At 38.8% G+C, this 23,111-nt stretch overlaps 2 protein-coding genes across 3 annotated transcripts in view; one reads left to right on the top strand and one right to left on the bottom strand.

The window, feature by feature from the left end:
• Positions 1–18,279, top strand: part of USP8 (ubiquitin specific peptidase 8) — a 68,725-nt gene extending 50,446 nt beyond the window's left edge. For both annotated transcript variants that reach the window (XM_053593317.1, XM_053593318.1), the window contains 9 exons: positions 2,330–2,914; positions 7,795–7,875; positions 8,255–8,517; positions 10,880–11,092; positions 12,600–12,810; positions 13,388–13,624; positions 14,344–14,486; positions 17,084–17,216; positions 17,385–18,279. In XM_053593317.1, the coding sequence (XP_053449292.1) occupies positions 2,330–2,914; positions 7,795–7,875; positions 8,255–8,517; positions 10,880–11,092; positions 12,600–12,810; positions 13,388–13,624; positions 14,344–14,486; positions 17,084–17,216; positions 17,385–17,570 (2,052 nt within the window). In that variant the 3' untranslated portion in view covers positions 17,571–18,279. The remainder of the gene's footprint in view (positions 1–2,329; positions 2,915–7,794; positions 7,876–8,254; positions 8,518–10,879; positions 11,093–12,599; positions 12,811–13,387; positions 13,625–14,343; positions 14,487–17,083; positions 17,217–17,384) is intronic.
• Positions 18,280–19,152: 873 nt separating this feature from the next.
• Positions 19,153–23,111, bottom strand: part of USP50 (ubiquitin specific peptidase 50) — a 41,092-nt gene continuing 37,133 nt past the window's right edge. The window contains exon 7 of the mRNA XM_053593319.1: positions 19,153–19,428. Coding sequence (XP_053449294.1) covers positions 19,237–19,428 — 192 coding nt within the window. The 3' untranslated portion in view covers positions 19,153–19,236. The remainder of the gene's footprint in view (positions 19,429–23,111) is intronic.

The following is a 23,111-nucleotide window of genomic DNA, read 5'->3' on the forward strand; positions in this document are numbered from 1 at the left end:
CCTCCTGCCTCAACCTTCCAAGTAGCTAGGACTATAGGCATGTGCCACTATACCCAGTTAATATTTCTTTTTTTTGCAATTTTGGCAGGGGCTGGGCTTGAACCCGCCACCCCTAGTATATGGGGCTAGCGCCCTACTCCTTGAGCCACAGGTGCCGCCCCACCCCCAGTCAATTTTTAAACATTTTTTGTAGAGACAGACTCTCACTGTGTTGTCCAGGCTGATCCTGAACTCCAGGGCTCAAGTGGTCTTCCCCTCTTAGCCTCTCAAAGGGCTGGGATTATAGGCATGAGCCCCTGCTCCTGGCCAGATTTGGGTGTGTTTTTTGTTTGTTTTGTTTTTGAGACAGAGTCTCACTTTGTTACCTTGAGTAGAGTGCTATGGCGTCATAGCTCACAGCAACTTCAAACTCTTGGGCTCAAGTGATCCTCTTGCCTCAGCATCCCTAGTAGGTGGGACTGTAGGCACCCATCACAATGTTTGTCTATTTTTTTAGAGACGGTGTGGATGGAATGTTGCTGAGGAGTAGAGGCAGAGGAACTTGTCCTCTTGTCCATTTATTTAGATCGGAATTTATGAGATATTTTAACAATTGGGAATGAGGATTGTGAGGCAAGGGATAAAAGACAGAAGATGTGGATATTTCAGAGAGTATGTGTGCAGGGAGACCACAATGCATATCAAGAGCCCCAAAAGTCTGTTGCATATGACAGCACAGGCATTGGATAAAAAAAGACAGGCAATGTCTTAGGGAGACCTGACCCTTCCCCCACAGAGAGTCTATACAAAGATCTCTAGGGGCTGAATGAGCCTTGTGAGGTGTGCTGGGAATAGTATGGGCAGCTGGCTCTCTAATAAGAGAGACAGTTTCTTTCTCCCCCACTCCAGGTATGAGTAAGGTATTAACCTATCTGCCCCACAGGGATCTGGAGACTTAATTGGAAACTGTGTGCACAATTGCACCTGCTGTCTGCTTTCACATCCTGCTTCTAAAGCTTTGTTCTTTATTCCATTAACTGCATTCCAATTCTTTAGTTTATAAATAGCATAGAGTATAAGTAAAGAGCAGCTTAGCTGAAGTGGTTAGAGAGTAGCTAAGTTAAAGTGGTAGATATGGTGAAGGATGATGTATAGTGCAGTTTTTTGCTTTTGCCCGTGATTATTCATTTGCTGATTTGAAGACAACGTAATAAATACTGAGTTAACTGAGAACTCAGGGCCTTCGCTGTTCCTGGCATTAGGTATCGATGGTCCCCTGAGCCCACTCTTTTAAAATCTTACTTTTATCTCTTTTGTCTTTATTTCTGTCATTCTCTTGTCTCTGCCAAGCTTTGGGGATACCCACGGGTTGTGTGGGGGCTGGCCCCCTACAAGACAGGGTCTTGCTCTTGCTCAGGCTGGTCTCAGACTCCTGAGCTCAGGCAATCCACCCGCCTCAGCCTCCCAGAGTGCTAGGATTATAGGCATGAGCCTCATGCCTGACCTCAGATTTTTTTTTTGAAATGAAGAGACAGAGAAGTGAAGAGGAAAGAAATGATTTTTTTTCTATACTACTTTTTTTTGTTTGTTTTTCCTTTTTATCTTGTTTGAAACAGGGCTTTGTATTTTTGTTTTTTGAGACAGTCTCAGTTGCCCTGGGGTTGAGTGAGTGCCATGGCATCATAGCTCACAGCACCTCAAACTCTTGGGCTCAAGCGATTCTCTTGGTTCAGCCTCCGAAGTAGCTGGGACTACAGGTACCTGCCACAATGCCAAGCTGTGTTTTCTTTTTCTTTCTTTTTAGAAATGGGGTCTTGTTCTTTAATAGGCCGGTCTCAAACTCCTGAGCTCAGACAGTCTACCTGCCTTGGCCTTCTAGAGTGCTAGGATTACAGTTGTGAGCCACTGTGCCCAGCTATAGTAACTTTTTCCTATTTTTTTTTTTCTAGTGGAAAAATATAAAATTCATTTTGTAAGAACACTGTGTGGGTTGTTATTGGCATATATTCTTGTAATTTCTTACCTTTGCTTCAGTACACAATATTCTAAAGAAAGGAAGTTAGGGTCATTTCTCACAATGGTATAGAGTTAATCTGCTATTAAATTAAGGTGATAAACTTTCTCAACTTGAAGGAAGACATTAGTAACTCTTCTGTGTATAGAACACATCAGGTTGAATTGAAAGTACTGAATCAAGAGGAAGTGCCAGTGGTGTTTGAGTATCTGCCATTTAAGTGCTACCTTGTGAGAAAGCCTGACATTGAGTAATTTACAAATAGCTATTCTACCAGATGTTGTCTCCACGAAGTGACAGCCATTGTATGTATCATGTTTATTCTTGTTGCTCTAGATTGATCGTACTAAAAAGCCAGCAGTCAGGTTGCCTGACGATCATAGAGTAAAATCTGAAAGTACCGATCAGGAGCAGCAATCTCCTCAGAATGGAAAAGTTGTTCCTGATCGTTCCACTAAGCCTGCAGTTCCCTCTCCAACTGTCATGTTAACAGATGAAGAAAAAGCTCGTGTTCATGCAGAAACTGTTCTTCTAATGGAGAAAAACAAACAGGAAAAAGAACGTCGGGAAAGGCAGCAAGAGGAACAGAAAGAGAAACTGAGGAAGGAAGAACAAGAACAAAAAGCCAGAAAGAAACAAGAAGCTGAAGAAAATGAAATCACAGAGAAACAACAAAAAACAAGAGAAGAAATGGAAAAGAAGGAAGGTGAACAGGCTAAGAAAGAAGATAAAGAAACCTCAACAAAGAGGGGCAAAGAAGTAACAGGAGTAAAAAGACAAAGTAAAAGTGAACATGAAACTTCTGATGCCAAGAAATCTGTGGATGATAGAGGGAAAAGGTGTCCAGCCCCAGAAGTGCAAAAAAAGTCAGCAGGAGATGTGTCTCACACATCTGTGTCAGGGGATTCAAGTTCAGGCAAGGTAAGCAAAGCAAACAGTGTAAATTGCTAATGAAGTGAAATAAAATGTATATAAAAAGACAACACCAGCTCGGCACCTGTGGCTCAAGCAGCTAAGGCGCTAGGCACATACACCTGAGCTGGCAGGTTCGAATCCAGCCTGGGCCTACCAAACAACAATGACAGCTGCAACCAAAAAAATAGCCAGGTGTTGTGGTGGGTGCCTGTAGTCCTAGCGACTCGGGAGGCTGAGGCAGGAGAATCGCCTGGGCCCAAAGCTGGAGGTTGCTGTGAGCTGTGATGTCACTGCACTCTACCCAGGGCAACAGATTGAGGCTCTGTCTCAAAAAAAAAAAAAAGACACCACCAGTGGTATTACATAAACGGTGAACATTTTGAATAGTTTTTCAGGGGAGGGTAGAGTATACTGATCCATCTACCTTTGCTCACCTACTCTCCTTTGAGGCCAGTGACATTTATGAAATGATTAGTTGGCACTAGAAACTGCTTTTTGTGTCTGTGAAATTAGGTTTTCCCACCTTGGCTTCCCAAAGTGTTGGGATTACAGACATGAGCCATTGTGCCCAGCCTACATTCTTCATTTTTATATTCGATATATGACTAGGAGACAAGAGTGAAATAAAATTTTTTTTTTTCAGTATGGAGGAATTAGGTGCCAATATTTGTATGACCGTGTTTGTATCTGGTTAGATATCCAAAATCAGTGACATCTAAATGGCCCAACAGTTAATATAATGATTTTTTTGGTCTGATCTATATAATTTTGTTTCTTGCTTTCTCTAGTGAAATAATATTAATAAACTAATATTGATTTTTTTTCTTCACCTATACACTCAAAATTGATTCCCATAATTTCGGAGGACATTTTTTCTTATATTCCTTTTCAACTTAGTAATATGCTTTTTTCTTCTTTTTTTCCTCCATGATGCAGTTGACAGTGCTTTTTTTTGTTGAACACTAAACAAGTTTTTATAATAGCAGGAACAGTTATAGTCCTTTTTTAATATATGTAAATGGAAAATCATTTTTTGGTAGTATGAAAATGACTTCTATGAAAGGTGAAATGCCATCTGTACAGAGTGTCAGTTTCTATACTTTTCAAGCAACAATTCATGCACATTAACAAAATAAACAATTTATATTAAAGCCATGGCTTTAATTGTGTTAAACACAATCCAATTTTAGAACATTTCAATCACACCACGGAGAGCCCTGTGCCCAATTTGGTCACTCCCTTTTCCCACCTTCAATTCCTGGGATATACAGGATCCTTTTGTGCTTGAGTGTGATATTGTTATGTTAAGAATTACGTGCAAATAATGCAAATTACCAATAAGGGCACAAGTGCACAAATAATGCCCCCTTTATGAGCTTGTAATCTATACCAATCTTTTATTACAAAATCATAAGCATGTAATTCTGTAACATCACACTCAAGCACAAAGGGGCATTACTTCAGCTGGACTCTGTGGGTCATCTCTCTGGAGGTCTGTGGGGGATTGGTTTTGGGACCTCTTGCAGATACCAACATCTGAGGATGCTCAAGTTCCTTATATAAAATAGCGTAGTATTTGCATATAACCTGTACACATCCTCCTGTATTATTAAGTCATCTCTAGATTATTTAGAATACCTAACAATATAAATATAATTGTTAGACTATATTAATAGTTTCAGGAATAATGATAAGGAAAAAAAGTCTATACATGTTAAGGACAGATACAATCTTTTTCCCCCCAGATATTTTTGTTTGGTTGAATCTTTGGGTACAAAACCCGCAAATAATACATATGGAGGGCTGAGTATATAATCTTTGAAGCTGGCTTTCCCTTAATATAATTTTTTTTTAAAGAGACAGAGTCTCATTTTGTTGCTCTCAGTAGAGTGCTGTAGTGTCATAGCTCACAGCACCATTAGCTCTTGGGCTTAGGCAATTCTCTTGCCTCAGCTTCCTGAGTAACTGGGACTACAGGTGCCCGCCACAATGCCCGGCTATTTTTATGTTGCAGTTTGACCGGGGCTGTGTTCAAACTCTCCACCCTCGGTATGTGGGGCCGGCACCCTACCCACTGAGCCACAGGCGCTGCCCCCCTTATCATAATTTTTTGAGATTCATCAATGCCATAGCATGTATCAATATTGCTGAGTGCATTTTGTGTGGACATACCACGTTTTATTCGTGGACGTTTGGGTTGTTTCTACCTTGGGGCTATTATGAATAATGCTACTTCAAATATTCAAATGTAAGTCTTTCTGTGGAAATTTGTTTTCTTTTGAGTAGAGACCTAGGAGTGGAATCTTGTGCTTTGTTTTCAAGAAACTTTTTAAAATCAAGACAGAGTCTCACTCTGTCACCCTTAGTAAAGTACTGTGGTATCACAGCTCACAGCAACCTCAAACTCTCAGGCTTAAGTGATTCTCTTGCCTCAGTCTCCCTAGTAGCTGGCTACAGACACCTGCCACAATACCCGGCTGTTTTTTTGTTGTTGTCCTGGCTGTTTTTTGTTGTTGTTGTTGTTGTTTGTTTGTTTAGCAGGCCTGGCCTGGAGTAGGTTTGAATCCACCAACCCTGGAGCATGTGTCTGGTGCCCTAACCACTGAGCTACAGGCACCCAGCCTCAAGAAACTTTTTAAAATACCCACTGTTTTCCAATGTGGCTACTCCCTTTTACATTCCCACCAGTAGCATATGATACCCATTTCTATACTTCCTGCCAATACTTGGTGTGTCTTTTTGATTGTAATCATCCTAATGCCTATGAAGTAGTATATCATGATTTTAACTTTCATTTCACTAGTGAATAATGATATTGAGCATCCTTTCATATGCCTATAGGCCATAGTTTATTTTTGGTAAAATGTATATTCAGGTCTTTTGCTCATTTTTGAATTGGATTATTATTGTCTTATTACTGAGTTTATATGAATTTATGATCTAGATTTTTAAAAAAGCTGGGCATGGGGGCTCAATGCCTGTATTTTTAGCACTCTTAAAAGATAGAGATGGGAGGATCCCTGGAGCTCAGGAGTTCACAACCAGCCTGAGCAAACCAAGATCCCCATTTCTACTAGAAAAGTCAGCCAGATGTTGTGGCAGGTGTCTGTAATCCCGGTTACTCTGGAGGCTGAGGCAGGAGGATTGCTTGCACCCAGGAGTTTGAAGTTGTAGTGAGCTAGGCTGAGGCCATGGCACTCTAGCCCAGGCAACAAAACGTATACTGTGTCTCAAAAAAAAAAGGTCCTTTATGATTTGCAAATATTTTCTCCCACTCTGTGGCTTTTCGTTTTTATTTATTTATTTATTTATGAGACAGAGTTTCACTTTGTCACCCTGGGTTGAGTGCTATGATGTCATAGCACACAGGAACCTCAGATTCTTAGCCTCAAGCAGTCCTCCTGCCTTAGCCTCCTGACAGCTAGGACTACAGGAGCATGCTACAATGTCCACCTAGCTTTTCTATTTTAGTAGAGATGGGATCTTGCTCTTAGTCAGGCTGGTCTCAAACTCCTGAGCTCAGGCAATCCACCTGCTTCAGCTTCCCAGAGTGCTAGAATTATAGGTATGAACCACCACTTGGCCTTTTCATTTTCTTAATGGAGTCTTTTGAAACATGAAAATTTCTGTGGAAGTTCTGTCCATTTTTATGTGAATCATGCTTTCGATATTGCATGTAAGCAACTTTTTGCCTAATCTAAATTGAAAAAGTAAAAATTTTCTCCTATGCTGGGTAGCGCCTGCGCCTCAGCAGGTAGGGCGCTGGCCCCATATACCGAGGGTGGTGGGTTTAAACCTGGCCCCGGCCAAATTGCAACAAAAAAATAGCTGGGTGTTGTGGTGGGCGCCTGCAGTCCCAGCTACTTGGGAGGCTGAGGCAAGAGAATCGCCTAAGCCCAGGAGTTGGGGGTTACTGTGAGCTGTGTGACACCACAGTACTTTACCAAGGGCTATAAAGTGAGACTCTGTCTCTACAAAAAAAATTTTTTTTCTCCTATACTTTCTCAAAATTTTACAGCTCTATTTCTTACAGTTAGATCTATCACCTATTTTAATTTTTGGTATGAGGTGATAATCTAACTTCATCTTTGTGGATATTAAGTTTCCCATAGCCCTTTATTTTGAGAATTTTCTCATAGCACACAGATTGTATTTATTCCATGTTTATGTTCAATAGAATGTATATATTTAAAAACAGAATATAAAGATAGAAATCGGTTTATCATCAGGCCTTTTTGCTATTATTAATAATTTTTTATCAAGCAGGTAGAAATACCTTATTATGCAATTATATTGAAGTTGATACCTTAATATGTTGGTCTGAGCTGGGCACAGTGGCACATACCTATAATCCCAACTACATGAGAGGCTGAGGTCGAAGGATCACTTGAGGCCAGGGGTTCAAGACCAGCATGGGCAACATACTGAGACCTCATCTCTTTAAAAAAAAAAAAAAAAGAACTAAAATACATATATATGCCTGTATGTCTGGTCTATATTATATAACATCATCAGTATTTTGTGGAATGAAAAAATAGAGAAATGTTAAGAGAATAAGATGACTTTAGGAACATTTAGATTAGGCTGTGATATGAAATTTTGTAGCCTTTCTTATTTGCTTGGATCCCCTGTCTTCTTCCTTGTGAATGACCATAGAAGGCCATTCACTTCTGCCCTGCCATCGTTATAGGCTTGTGCACACATTCCTCTTCCCTTTGGTGTATTTGAATTTTGAGAAAAAAATAGATTATCCTTAAACCTGTTTTTAAATATATGAAGTGCACCCAAGGCATAGTTTTTGTATTCTTTGGTATGGGTAGCTTAAGTATGTTTATGACAAAATTTAATTGAAAAATCAGATTTTTGTTTGTTTGTTTTTGTATTAGGCTCAACGAGAGCCTTTGACAAGAGCGCGAAGTGAAGAAATGGGTAGGATTGTTCCAGGACTGCCTTTAGGCTGGGCCAAGGTAAAGGTCAAATACTTTTAATTTTGCTTATTTTACATCTTCTCTGCTATAGAAGCAATTGTTTCTTCATCTTTTCATCTTAGTGGACATAGCTTTTTACCGTAATTATACAGGGTTAGATTTCTCAGTACCCAGCCTGGGTTATTGACTACAGTGTATAAACATTCTGGCATTTGCCATTTAGACACAGTGTTATTACTTTAGAACCTAAATTTCTCTGAAGTTTAATTATAGAAGGAGCCATCCATTTTATTTAAATTACTTTTTTGCAAGAAAAAACATAACAATAGACTATTTTAGATTGATTTGTTTATACATACAGTAGTCATTTGGGGGTTTGACCTGTTTTGTTTTGTTTTTTTTTTCTTTTCCACCTAAGTTTCTTGACCCAATTACTGGAACCTTTCGTTATTATCACTCACCCACCAACACTGTTCATATGTATCCACCGGAAATGGCTCCTTCATCTGCGCCTCCTTCCACCCCTCCAATTCATAAAGCCAAACCTCAAGTTCCTGCTGAGCGAGACAGGGAACCGTCCAAACTGAAGCGTTCCTACTCTTCCCCAGACATAACCCAGGCTGTGCAGGAGGAAGAGAAGAGGAAGCTGACTGTGACTCCAACAGTTAATCGGGAAAACAAGTGAGTATGTGCTAACTGCTAGAAGTGCTGCAGTGCACTACATTTTAAAACTTCTGCTCTGAATATATTAGCACAGTAATTTCTGTAGATGATTGTACTAGCCACTGTTATTTATCATGTTTTTCTCTTATTGTTTTTTTTCTCCTTGGGTTTTCTTCCAAATGCTAATTTAATATCATTGCAGACAGGATTATCATAAGTGTTCTTATAGAAATAAAAGGACTTGCGTTGTTACATTTTATAGCAGCATGCCACAGTCTACCCAGAGGTTTTTCATAGACCTCCTGTGATTCTTAAATCTCCCTTTGAGGACCATAAGATTGTTTGGTTTGCCTGTTGCAGCACTTAAGTTCCATGCTTTTTTTCTTTAGCCAATGATGTGAGAGTGAAGCTTTTCTGTAGTATTAAAGTAACAAGCACTGTAGTGTATCAGCCTCTAATCGTTATTCTGTTCCTTTTTCCTTCCTTAATCATATTTCTGCTCTTCTAATTAGTGACCAATAGATTCATCAAGCTTCCCCAAATAATACTTCATTTAGATATATTCCTGGCTTCATTTGTTTTTAGAGTCCTTTAATGTTCCTGCCTTATAACTGATAGGGGAGGAGATGATTTTCAAGTCTATGTACCACTTCTAATCTTTAATTTTGAGGGTGGAGAAGGAGAAATACATGAAAGCATAAATAAGTGGATTTGTTTACCATGTATTATGTACTTAATTACTAAGGAATTACATTTAGGCTTTTTGGCCTCTTTAGTAACAAATCCCAAGAACGTAGATGAAATTTTTCCCTCCTGCAGACTACCCTGTCAGGTAAGGACTTACTTAAAGGAGGTTTTAAAATAATATTAATCTAGTTAACAGATTTTAGAATTCATTGTAATAATTTTGGTGAGATTTAATTCCTTCTTGAATCATTGTTCTTAAAGACTTATGCAGGCTCGGCACCCATAGCACAGTGGTTATGGCACCAGCCACATACACTGAGTCTGGCAGGTTCAAACCCAGCCAAAGCCAGCTAAACAACAATGACAACTGCAACAAAAAATAGCCAGGCATTGTAGCGGGCACCTGTAGTCCCAACCACATGGGAGGCTGAAGCAAGAGGATTGCTTAAGGCCAAGAGTTAGAGGTTGCTGTGAACTATGATGTGACGCCACGTCACTCTACTAAGGGAGACAATAGTGAGACTCTGTCTCAAAAAAAGAAAAAAAGACTTATGCAGTTCATATTTTTTTTGTATGTATTGAACAGAGAAGGAACACATAAATGGATACACCTGAGTACATGTAAAGATAAGCTGATTAAAATGCAGGGTAGTCTATTCTCAGTATTCATTTTAGGGGTGGAAAAATGCTGGCAATAAATAAAAAAGAGAAAGAAAAAGGACCTATCAGTTAAGATTTTCCTTAATGGTACAGCAGTTTTAATAGTTCCACATAAAAGTCAAATACACTACATAATTAAAGTGGAGGCATTCTCTAGCCCAGCACTGTCCAGTAGTTCATTCTGTGGCTATGGGAATGTTCTGTCTGCTGTCCTGTGTGGTTTTTGAGCAAAACATGGTTAGTATAACTGAGGAACTGAAGTTTTACTTAAATTTGACTAGACACCAGTGACTAGTCAGCACACCTCCAGATTTTACATAATAGTAGCAAAATAGGCTCGGTGCCTGTGGCTCAAGCGGCTAAGGCACCAGCCACATACACCTGAGCTGGCAGGTTTAAATCCAGCCCAGGCCCGCCAAACAACGACTGCTGCAACCAAAAAATAGCCAGGCGTTGTGGTGAGCGCCTGTAGTCCCAGCTACTTAGGAGGCAGAGGCAGGAGAATCGCTTGAGCCCAGGAGTTGGAGGTTGCTGTGAGCTATGACGCCACGGCACTCTACCCAGGGCGACAGCTTGAGGCTCTGTCTCAAAAAAAAAAAAAAGTAGCAAAATAACCTCTACTTCCTTTAACATCCATTCCACAGTGGTAATGCATTTCTTTGATTCCTTATTTGGCATTCTGGTTGAGTTCAGACATTTGATGGTGCCAGGCTTCCCAGGATGATTTTAAGGAGTTTAAAAGAGCCTTCTCCACTAGAGCTCCTACTCATGAAGAAGGTAGAGAATCTATCTCAGGGTATCTCTGTGAACCATGGACCCACATAAGTGAAAGGTTTATGGCAGAGTGTCAGAATACAACCAGTGTTAGCCTAGATACTAAATGTCCTCTAAGACCCAGTGCCTGAGGAATTAATGTATTTGTTTATAAGATTCCTATGGTACAGGTATTAAAAGTTGGCTGCCCTTTGTCAAATAAATTTTGCTTTTAGATGCTCTGCATTTTAAGACATCTTGTATATTTTTTCTTCCTCAGGCCAACATGCTACCCTAAAGCTGAGATCTCAAGGCTTTCTGCTTCTCAGATTCGGAACCTGAATCCTGTTTTTGGAGGATCTGGACCAGCTCTTACTGGACTTCGTAACTTGGGAAATACTTGTTACATGAACTCAATATTGCAGTGCCTATGTAATGCTCCACATTTAGCTGATTATTTTAACCGGAACTGTTATCAGGATGATATTAACAGGTAAATAAATACGTTTTGCATGATAATGTTAAAAGGATGATCTAACCATATTTACTATCTTAGTCCATTTTACGATGCTATAACAAAATATCTGGGTAACTTATAAAGAACAGAAATGTAGGGCGGTGCCTGTGGCTCAGTGGGTAGGGCGCCGGCCCCATAGACTGAGGGTGGCGACAAAAAAAAAATAGCTGGGCATTGTGGCGGGCACCTGTAGTCCCAGCTACTTAGGAGGCTGAGACAAGAGAATTGTCTAAGCCCAGGAGTTGGATGTTGCTGTGAGTTTTGACACCATGGCACTCTACCAAGGGTGATAAAGTGAGACTCTGTCTTTACAAAAAAAAAAAAATGTATTTTTTCATAGTTCTGGAGGCAGGGAAAGCCAAGATCAGGGTATTGAAATCTGGTGAGCTTTTTTACTGCATCCTTACATAGCAGAAAGCTGAATGGGCAAGAAAACAAACTTTATGTGAGGGTACATATCATTACAATCCTATCATCATGGCGTAATTATGTGTTAATGGTCCCACTTCTTAATACCATCACATAAGGGCTCTGTGCCTGTAGCTCAAGCAGCTAAGGCACCAGCCACATAGCACCAGAGCTGACAGGTTCAAATCTAGCCCTGCCCGCCAAACAACAATGACAACTATAACCAAAAAAATAGCCGGGCATTGTGGTGGTCGCCTGTAGTCCCAGCTATTTGGGAGGCTGAGGCAAGAGGATTGCTTAAGCCCAAGAGTTTGAGGTTACTGTGATCAGTGATGCTGCAGCACTCTACCGAGGGCGACAGCTTCAGACTGCTTCTCAAAAAAAAAAAAAAACATCACATAGGTAACACCTGAATTTTGAAAGGACAAATACAAACCATAGCACTTATCACCCAGCTCCAGAAAAGTCAAATTAGGAAAGGGGAAAATACTGTTGTTCTTAAGGATAATGTAGAGAAAAGAATTCTCTGATTAGTAAAGGACAAATGATACAAGGGCAGTGTAGGAAGATAACTCACTGTCATCAACTGGAGCCTATTGATGAGGAAACTCTCCATAGCTCATAGCTAAAGGAAAGAAGTGAAGTTGGAAAGGTATAAGCAAATAAAATTCTGATGAGTATTTGGTAATAAACCTGCGAATAAATATTTTAGGGGAGGACTACAGTATGTGAATAGTTCAGTGTTGACATCAAGAATCCACTGTATTGGCTTGGCGCCTGTGGCTCAAGCAGCTGAGGCTCCAGGCACATATACCTGAGCTGGGGGGTTGGAATCCAGCCCGGGCCCACCAAACAACAATGATGGCTGCAACTAAGTAGCTAGGTGTTGTGGCAGGTGCCTGTAGTTCCAGCTACTTGGGAGGTGGAGGCAGGAGACTCGCTTGAGCCCAGAAGTTGGAGGTTGCTGTGAGCTGTGATGTCACAGCACTCTAGTCAGGGCAACAGCGTGAGGCTCTGTCTCAAAAAAAAAGAATCCACTGCACTGCATTTTTGTAATGTTAATTTTTTTACATAGGTCAAATTTGTTGGGGCATAAAGGTGAAGTGGCAGAAGAATTTGGTATAATTATGAAAGCCCTGTGGACAGGACAATATAGATACATCAGTCCAAAAGACTTTAAGGTCACCATTGGGAAGATCAATGACCAGTTTGCAGGATACAGCCAGCAAGATTCACAAGAACTGCTTCTGTTCCTAATGGATGGTCTCCACGAAGATCTAAATAAAGTAAGAAATTTTATTTTTCTAAGGCTTCGTTTTTTTTTTTGAGTCATAGTTTCACTATGTCACCCTCTGTAGAGAGCTGTGGCGTCACAGCTCGCAGCAACCTCAAACTCTTGAGCTTAAGTAGTTCTGTTGCCTCAACCTCCCAAGAAGCTGGGACTACTTTTATAAGGCTTTTTAAGGTTGCTCAGTAGGACTGTGATTATTTTTATAGCAACTTAAAATTCTAATTGTCATTGTTCAGTTCTAGTTTATCTGAATATAATGCTTTGTATAAGGTCTTGAACTATAAAATTAATATATGTGATAAGTATAATATTTGAAAAGTATATATAGTTGGTATTTACATACTCAAATGCTAAAAAGCAGTATTGCTGAGAATTTTGCAAGTGGTAAAATAGTCGGAGATAGTGTTTGGGAACTATATCATTTTGTAAGATTAGCTATCTGTAGTTTATATCACCGAATGAGATCGGAACTCCTTTATGAAAACAAGTGTTTCTCAGTCTGCAAAGTGTATTGAATTTTATTCTTTTGGTTTATGTTTAAATGTTATTAATATAAATAATCTTACTTCCAGGCTGACAATCGGAAGAGACATAAAGAAGAAAATAATGATCATCTCGATGATTTTAAAGCTGCAGAACAAGCTTGGCAGAAACATAAGCAGCTGAATGAATCTATTATTGTTGCACTTTTTCAGGGCCAGTTCAAATCCACAGTACAGTGCCTCACCTGTCACAAAAAGTCTAGGACTTTTGAGGCCTTCATGTATTTGTCTTTACCACTAGCATCCACAAGTAAATGTACATTACAGGTAAATGTAACATAGAAAATGAGTTGTTGGACAAAAATGCAGTTTATGTGGATACAGAGATGTATTTTATTCAGCATTTCTGGTCTTTACCCCTATAAACATTTTATAGGTAAGACCAACACATAAATTGTTTTAATTGGGCCTTTGTAGATTAAAAAAGGAAAATATCTAATTCTTTTTAAAGATATCTTTCAATTACATATTCTTTCAGAATTGATAATGTTTTTAAAAGTTTGTATTTTTAAGCACACTTAAAAGTTAATTTGGAAAGTTGTATGTTGACTTTAGGTCTACTTTTTATAAGGATTTGCTTTATATAGAGATATCAAGTAAATATCCTGATTTTCACTCACCGGCAATGTGACTTTTATATTAGCTTGTTGATACCTTTTGTATTAGCTTCCTTCCTGCAGAATGTCATTTCCTCTAGCAAGTCTTACCTGATGCACCAGGTTCAGGTTTGGGGTCTTTCTTTGCTGTGTGCTGTCATGAGGCACAGAACTTCTTCCCTCTGCCACAGGCAGTGCTCACTCACTTTACCTTACAGTTGTCTGTGCACTTGTCTGCATTCCTCAGTAGGTCATAAACTTTGTTACGAGTAGGGACTCTTACTCCAGTTTACTTTTGTATGCCTAGTGCTTGCAATGACTTGTTAAATAAGATCTGATACTATATTGAAAAAATGAATTTATGAGTATTTGCTACTTGTTTTTTGCCAGGATTGCCTTAGATTATTTTCCAAAGAAGAAAAGCTCACAGATAACAACAGATTTTACTGTAGTCATTGTAGAGCTCGACGAGATTCTCTAAAAAAGATAGAAATCTGGAAGTTGCCACCTGTGCTTTTAGTGCATCTGAAACGGTAAAGGGGAAATTTTTCTTCCTGTTGAGTAAAAATTTAGATCAAGGAACTTAAGTCTTGTATAATTTACACTTGCTACATGCTAAGGGTATATAACAAAGAAAGATTATCTGGTATGGGTAGCTCTGTGGAAATAAGACAAATTATTATACTGTATTAGTTTGCCTTAGTGTTTTCAATACCAGAGCAAAATAGCAATACCACTACTTTGTGTAATCCCTTGTGTTTCCATTTCTTAAAGAAAAAAAAAAAGAAACTAAATTATTGCATTTCAGACATAAAAATCTTAAATCATTACAAAACCTCAAGTGAATATGTATAAAAATGTTCTTTACGGGCGGCGCCTGTGGCTCAGTGAGTAGGGCGCTGGCCCCATATGCTGAGGGTGGCGGGTTCAAACCCAGCCCCGGCCAAACTGCAACAACAAAAAAAATAAATAGCCGGGCGTTGTGGCGGGCGCCTGTAGTCCCAGCTGCTTGGGAGGCTGAGGCAAGAGAATCGCGTAAGCCCAAGAGTTAGAGGTTGCTGTGAGCCGTGAGACGCCACGGCACTCTACCCGAGGGCGGTACAGTGAGACTTTCTCTACAAAAAAAAAAAAATGTTCTTTAGGCCAGGCGCGGTGGTTGGCTCTCGCCTATAATCCTAGCACTCTGGAAGGTCGAGGCAGGTGGATTGCTTGAGCTCAGGAGATGGAGACCAGCCTGAGCAAATGCAAAACTCTGTTTCTATTAAAAATAGAAAAACTAGCTAGTGTTGTGGTGCACGCCTCCCAAATACTAGGGAGGCTGAGGCAAGAGGATTGCTTGAACCCAGGAGTTTGAGGTTGTGAGCTATAGCCAGGGGGACAGAGTGAGACTGTCTCAAAAAAAAAAAAAAAAATTTACATTAAAGTATAATTTTAAAGATAACATATGTTAAGTGTAGGCATAGTTTTGTCCAGATTTTTCCAATGGGATTAAAAAATCTCATCCTGTAGTAGAAGGAGTAATGACAAGAGTTATATAACACATACCAGGCCCAGCATGGCGGCTCACACCTGTAATCCCAGCACTCTGGGAGGACAAGGTGGGTGGATTGCTTGAGCTCAAGAGTCTGAGACCAGCCTGAGCAAGAGTAAGACCCTGCCTCTACTAAAAATAGAAATAACAGAAGCAAGAGGATCGCTTGAGCCCGAGTTGGAGGTTGCTGTGAGCTATGATTCCACGGCTCCCAGGGCAACAGCTTGAGACTCTTGTCTCAAAAAATAAATAAATAAATAAAACACATACCGGATCTTTTTCTGTGATCTTCTGTCTTTATGTAATCCATCTGTAGAGCGATAACTTGGCATCAATTTTTTTGAAAAATGTTTTAATGAACTGTTTCTCGGGGGAGTTTTTTTGAGACAGAGTCTCACTGTGTCACCCTCAGTAGAGTACGGTGGCGTCATAGCTCACAGCAACCTCAAACTCTTGGGCTCAAGCGATTCTCTTGCCTCAGCCTCCCAAGTCGCTGGGACTACAGGTGCCCACCACAATGCCCGGCTATTTTTTGTTGCAGTTGTCGTCATTGTTTAGCAGGCCCGTTGTTGTTTAGCTGGCCCGGGCTGGGTTTGAGCCTGCCAGCTTGGGTGTATGTGGCTGGAGCCATAACCACTGTGCCTAATGAACTGTAATTTTTGTTTCAAAGAAAATGTTCTGTTTTACTTAAATTTTGTTTTGTCTTGTATTATTGGAGATTCTTTCATTTCAACAGATTTCTCATGTAAATTCTTTTTAACAAAAGCTATTCTTCTGTTGTCTCTTTCTTACTCTTAAGAATATGGAGGTATTCTATAAACAATGTTATTATTGGAAGATATCCAAAAATATATATGGTTTAGAATCCAGTTTTTCAAAAACAATTTTGAAAACCATATTACACCAACCAAAATACCATTATTTTGGTGTCAGGAAAAGAGCAGTGGAATACCATTATTTCAATCATCAGTCTTACTCTAGTTTCCCTAGAAAATCTGGAGCAGCTTTCCTTAACTCTTTTCTCTGTGCTTTGCAGTATTTAACATTACAAACAGATGAATCTTTTTACAAAGGCAAAAACCACATAATAGCTGTAGCTAGCCTAGGATCAGGGAATCAGAGTGTGGTCTTACCGCTCTCCATTACCTTGGGCATGTCATTTATAGGTTCCTCTATTAAAATTTTGAATTTTTGTACTCAAAATGGATTTTATTGTCCTGGTTAAAAATCTGGATGTTAGGCTCGGCACCTGTGGCTCAAGTGGCTAAGGCGCCAGCCACATACACCTGAGCTGGTGGGTTCGAATCCAGCCCAGGCCCACCAAACAACATTGATGGCTGCAACCAAAAAAATAGCTGGGCGTTGTGGCAGGCGCCTGTAGTCCCATCTACTTGGGAGGTGGAGGCAGGAGAATGGCTTGAGCCCAGGAGTTGGGAGGTTGCTGTGAGCTGTGATGCAATGGCACTCTGCCCAGGGCTACAGCTTGAGGCTCTGTCTCAAAAAAAAAAAAAAAAAAAATCTGAATGTTAATGAATGAGTAAGCATTCATTCTGATGTCTTTCTCCATCAGAATAATTTTTGTAATATTTTCTTCTACAGTTTTTCCTATGATGGCAGGTGGAAGCAAAAATTACAGACATCTGTGGACTTTCCATTAGAAAATCTTGACTTGTCACAGTATGTTATTGGTCCAAAGAACAATCTGAAGAAATACAACCTGTTTTCTGTTTCAGTAAGTATCTCCTTAAACTAACAATTTTTTGTTTCAAAGCAAACTAACAAAACAACCAGGAGTTTTGCAAGTTTCTTACCCTGGAGTAAAAACAATATAAAGCTTTGAAATTGGTATATTTTAAATAACACTTTAAGTTGAGTTGATTTTCTGTCTTATTTGGCATAGAATCACTACGGCGGGCTGGATGGAGGCCACTACACTGCCTATTGCAAAAATGCAGCAAGACAGCGGTGGTTTAAGTTTGATGATCATGAAGTTTCTGAGATCTCCGTTTCATCTGTGAAATCTTCAGCTGCTTATATCCTCTTTTATACTTCATTGGGACCACGAGCAACTGATGTAGCCACATAAAGAGATATAGATTATGAGCTAATTATCTTTTAAAAGTCTTAGCAACACAACTCTTGAATTGCTTATAAAGGCAATGGGGTAGCTAGCTGTAGCCGGCCACTTAGCAGAAACCTAGGACAGTGAGAGCTGTGTTACTCTACTCGTACTATATAATTAGGTCAGTGCTATTATCAAAACTTGACAAATAATATTTAACAAGTATTTCAGTAAGCATCAATTACAGGTACCATTTACTTCAACTTTTTTAGTCTGCTCCAAAGTTCAAATAATTAACTAGCTAAGCATTATTATTCTACTAATCTAAAAACCATTGTATCCCTTTTTTTCCCTTTTCAATGTTATGGCCTTTTTACATTTCTAAATCCCAGCTTGACTTACTATGAATAATCCAGGATGATGTAAAGCAGATTGGCATGTATGTGTACATATTTATTGCACACTTGCACATCAAGTCCATGTACATAGTTAAACATATGGTTCTTTTGTGAAACCTAGAACTCAGAGGATTGCTTTTTTCTTTTCTATTTTTTTTTTCCTTTTCTTTTTTGTCCTATTCTGAGTAAATGACAGGGCAAAGCTATTTTTCTGTTGTCTTTGGGCTGTATTTGTGCACTAAATCTTTATTCTAAAAAATAAATGGAAACTTTCTTTAATTTTTTTAAAATGAGTTTCATTTGCACCTACATTAAAATCTTAATGAGAAAAATAATGTATTATCAAACATAGGACAGTAGAACCATAGATTTTTATACACACATATATATAAATATACCACACTTGTCCCACCACATTGATTTTAAATTTAGTGCACTTATCCTGTTGAATCAGGACTTAATTCCATTCATCCTTTGACTTGACACCAGAACTCCAGATAGCACTTCAGAGTTGGAAGTTGAAAGAATATAATAACTTAGTACCCAGACTTATACTTTCCAGGGTAGAGTTCTCAAATATTCTTAAGAATTAAGTGAATTACGCATTATGTACAATATGAACCACAGCTTGACAGAGTGATATATTAAAAGAGATAAAGGAGCTTGGAATTTATCACTTACCTCAGGGACCCAGCTGCTATACATGGAGTCAGTAACTACTTCATACAAAAATAAGATAATAAAATGCTTCTGAAAGATATCATCATTAGCAGGTTCTCAGGGAGAAAATTAAAGGATGGGTTTTGAATTGTGAAGTTATCAACTTTTCATGTTTGACAATGAAGTTTCTAAGACAGTATCTTGACTAAATTACTGTATCAATGAAATATTTTCAGATCACATTCTTAAGTTCACAGCCATTTGAAAACAAAAATTATTTTTGTTTAACTCCATGAAGTATCTTTGGAAAATAATTTGTTTAACATATATATAATTATAAGATATTTTATGATAGAAATCCACACTAATAAACATTGAATTTTGAAACCTGAACTCAGTATGTAATCTACAGTGCTTTGAAAGCCTTTATCCATTAGCATTTCATCATCTTCACACTGCCTTTTTCAGTTTTCTTTGCTAAAGACTTACCTTATAAAACATTGCATTATATATGTCGAAAAGACTTAAAAATGTTAGTGATGCAATTTAGTTGTAAGAGTTTATTGACAACACAAAACTTTACTACCAGTTTCTGACTGCTTGTTTTGCAGTGTTGAGTAAACCGCATTTTCCTAGCTCTTGCATTTTTTTGTAGGTATGGAAAAGGGCTGGCAGCTATAGAACAGGAGATATGCTGTAGCAGTTTGAACCGAAGTATCTGGAATCTCACTGACTCGTGTGTCATCAAAGCTGTACCAGGCCTGGGTGACTGAGTTCTTGCAGAAAGCAGTGTAGTGGCCACCATCCAGATCACCAAAGTGGTTCTAGGGGAGGAAGGAATTTTAGACTTAGTATTCATGTGCAAATACTCTAAATACTGGAACAAAAAAGATAGGGCCAAGAAATACTTTTTAAATTGACCCTTACACTAAATTTAAAAAGAAGATAATTTTAAGTTAAATTATATATACAGCCTCCTATTTTTCATTTCCCTGGAACTGCTTATATGTTGTACCTACTATTTAACATCTGTGAATGAAGTAAGACAGTATTTGGCAGCATCTGATTAGTATCAGTTAATATTTACTCAACACTTAACTGTGTATCAACTATTAAACTTTAAAGAAAAATTTAAAAGAAGTCATCTTTCCTAAACTTTTAATTGTAAGGAAGGTAGTATAAGACAAAAAAAACATTGAATATTGAAATAAGACATTTAAACAATTGTATTATTTGTTATAGCACAAATTCGGGGGGCTGTGTAGTAACAACTCCCTCAATCACTTACGGTTCAGAAAAAGAACATAATACATAATATGCCCCACTCTCCTTTTCCATGTCTTTCCTAACCTGTTATAGGATTTTTTGAAACAGAGATGCTTTCTCCAGAAGTGTTACGGAATCCTGCAGGGGTCAGCAAACCATGCATGGCTCATGGGTAAAATCCAGCCTGTTTTTACATGACCCTTGTGTTAAGAATGGGTTTTATGTTTTTGTAAATAGATTTATTTGTATATTTAAAAATCCAAATAATAGTTTGTTACATATGAAAATTAGATGAAATTCAAATGTCAGTATCTTTAAAATTTTATGGGAACACAGCCATGCTCATTTGTTTACACTTTCAGGGGCTGCTTCAACACTACAACAGTAAAATTAAATAGGTGCAACAGAAACTATATGGCCTATGAAGCCTAAAAGATTTACTATCTGGCCTTTCACAGAACAAAGGGCTGACCCTTGGTGTAGATAGAAGAAAATGGTTTATTTCTTTATTTCATGGTAGGGACTTGCTATGTTGTGCAGGCTGGACATGAACTGCTGGGCACAAACAATCCTCCCTTGTCAGTCTCCCAACTAGCTAAGACTACAGGCATGTGCCAGTGTGGCTGGCTTGTAAATGGATTTTTATAGTCAATTTCACTTGTGAATTCAGGTATACTACCACTCAATTGTCTTAGTGAAATCATGTAACTTTTCAGAGATTTAACTTTACATCTATTAACATGGGAATAAATCTTGTCTTATACAGCTATTATTAGATAGCTCATGTATCTAATAATATGTAAAGACAATCCCTGGTCTTTTGTAACCAGGGTGCTTGGGTTTTGAAGATCACACAAGGAGCCTGGAGAGAGAGTCTTTGGCCCCTACAAGGTAAGAAGGTGGATTGAGATCCTCATTTCAAGCCGGGTCCCTTAAAAAGATTCACTTGCAATGAAACAATAAACTAAAAGGGAGAAATGCACCCTCTAGTGCAGCGGTTCTCAACCTGTGTGTTGCAACCCACAGGAACTGTATTAAAGGGTCACGGCATTAGGCAGGTTGAGAACCACTGCTCTAGTGCTTGTGTTAGCCTGGACTTTGGGTACAAGTCATTTCTGGGAATTTGTTACCACAGACCTGCCCTCTCATCACTTTGGGATACAAATTTACACTGTCACCTGGGAATCTTGTGTATTTATTTGTTTTTATTATTTATTTATTTATCTTCAGACAGAGTCTCACTGTGTTGCCCTCTGTAGAGAGCGGTGGCATCATAGCTCACAGCAACCTCAAACTCTTGGGCTTAAGCGATTCTCTTGTCTCAGCCTCCCAAGTAACTGGGACCACAGGCACCCGCCACAACGCCTGGTTATTTTTTTTGTTGCATTGTCGTCGTTTAGCTGACAGCCACAGTGCATGTGGCCAGCGCCGTAACCACTGTGCTACAGGCACCAAGCTGAATCTTATGTATTTAAATATGAAACCTATTTCTGGGGTGCTCGGCAGGAGGAAACCATCTCTTTGTGTGTTGATACCTCTTCACTCAGGCTTCACAGGATGTCCACATATAAAACTCCAATGAAGCTGAGCTCACAACTCAAAATAACTACAAGGAAACGATTCACCATAAGTAAAGTCAAAAGGCAATAAATTGCAAGATTAAGCTCCCAAGGACTTTAGATAATAGAATTATCACAGTAGAGACTACAAATAAAGTATATTTAAAGATATTTAAGAGAAAGAAGCAAACTTTGAAAACTAAAGGAGAAATGAAAAATAACAATACAGTCAGTCCTCCATATCTGCAACTTCCATGTAATCACCAACTGTGGACAGAAAATATATGGAGGAAAGACATACAAATACATAAAAGAAACTAACTTTTTACATAGTATTTACATTGTATTAGGTATAAGTAATCTAGAGATGATTTCAACTATATGGGAGGATGTGCAAATACTATACCATTTTATATAAAGAAATTGAGCATCAGCAGATGTTGGTGTCCATAGGGATCCTGGAACCAGTCCCCCTACTCCCAGAAAGCTAGGTATAACTGTACTGGAAATAAAGATTTAATGGATAGATAAGTACATAGAACTAAAGAGAAAAATAGGTATAACTGTACTGGAAATAAAGATTTAATGGATAGATAAGTACATAGAATTAAAGAGAATAAATAAACTATAAAAACAAAGCTGGAGAGGGCGGCTCCTGTGGCTCAAAGGAGTAGGGCGCCAGCCCCATATGCTGGAGGTGGTGGGTTCCAACCCAGCCCCAGCCAAAAACTGCAAAAAAAAAAAAAAAAAAAAAGCTGGAGGGAGGAATGAAGTGGTGATGGAAAATTGAATGAGAAGAGTGAGTATTATCTAATAGAGGTAAATTCTAGGAGGAGAAAATGGACAATATAGGAGCAAGGTACTATTAAAAGGTGACAATGGCTGAAAATGATTAATAACAGACATGAATTTTCAAATTGAAGAAACATAGTGGGCCAGGTGCACAACTGTACTCCCAGCTACTTGGGAGGCTGAGGTAAGAGAATCACTCTGGCTCAGGAGTTTGATGAGCTATAATGACACCACGGTACTTTAGCCCAAGTGACAGGTCAAGATCCTGTCTTAAACACAAGTGAACATAATACTGAATATTGTGAAATGCTTCAGAACCACAAAGGTAAAGGGAAAAAGCTTAAAAACAGCCAGATAGAAGACAGTTTACTGGCACAAAAAAAAAAAAGACAACCTGCTGGTAGACATTTTATGGCAGCCATAGAAGCCAGAAATAATAAAATAGCTTCAAAACGATGAAGGGAAATAATTGTCAATGTAGAATTTGATTTCTAGTTAAATTATGTTCAAGAATGAAAGGAAACTAGAGACTTTTCCAATCAATGACAGAGGTTGTAAAACAATAGACCCTTGCTGAAAAGTCTAAAGTAGGTGCTACGTGAATAAATGAAATTGATAAAGAGGCAGAAGTTACACATAGAAGACAGTGATTAGCAAAAAGACTGGTAAAGATCCTGGCAAAGGTAAACCAACATGTCTAAGACCATGGTAGATAATGCCTCCTTTGGAGGCATATTAAAATAAATTCAAACCAAAATGCTTGAAAACAGAGTAGTAAAGTGATCAGAATTTTTTTTTTTCTATTTATTTAGCTAGTACCAAACTTCGCCTGGTTCAGGTGAACTTTATAGCAACAGGCTGTTGCTAAGGCACCACTTTGGCATTCAGCT

This window comes from Nycticebus coucang, chromosome 6 (assembly GCF_027406575.1).
Source record: "Nycticebus coucang isolate mNycCou1 chromosome 6, mNycCou1.pri, whole genome shotgun sequence".
NCBI classification, from domain to species: Eukaryota; Metazoa; Chordata; class Mammalia; order Primates; family Lorisidae; genus Nycticebus; species Nycticebus coucang.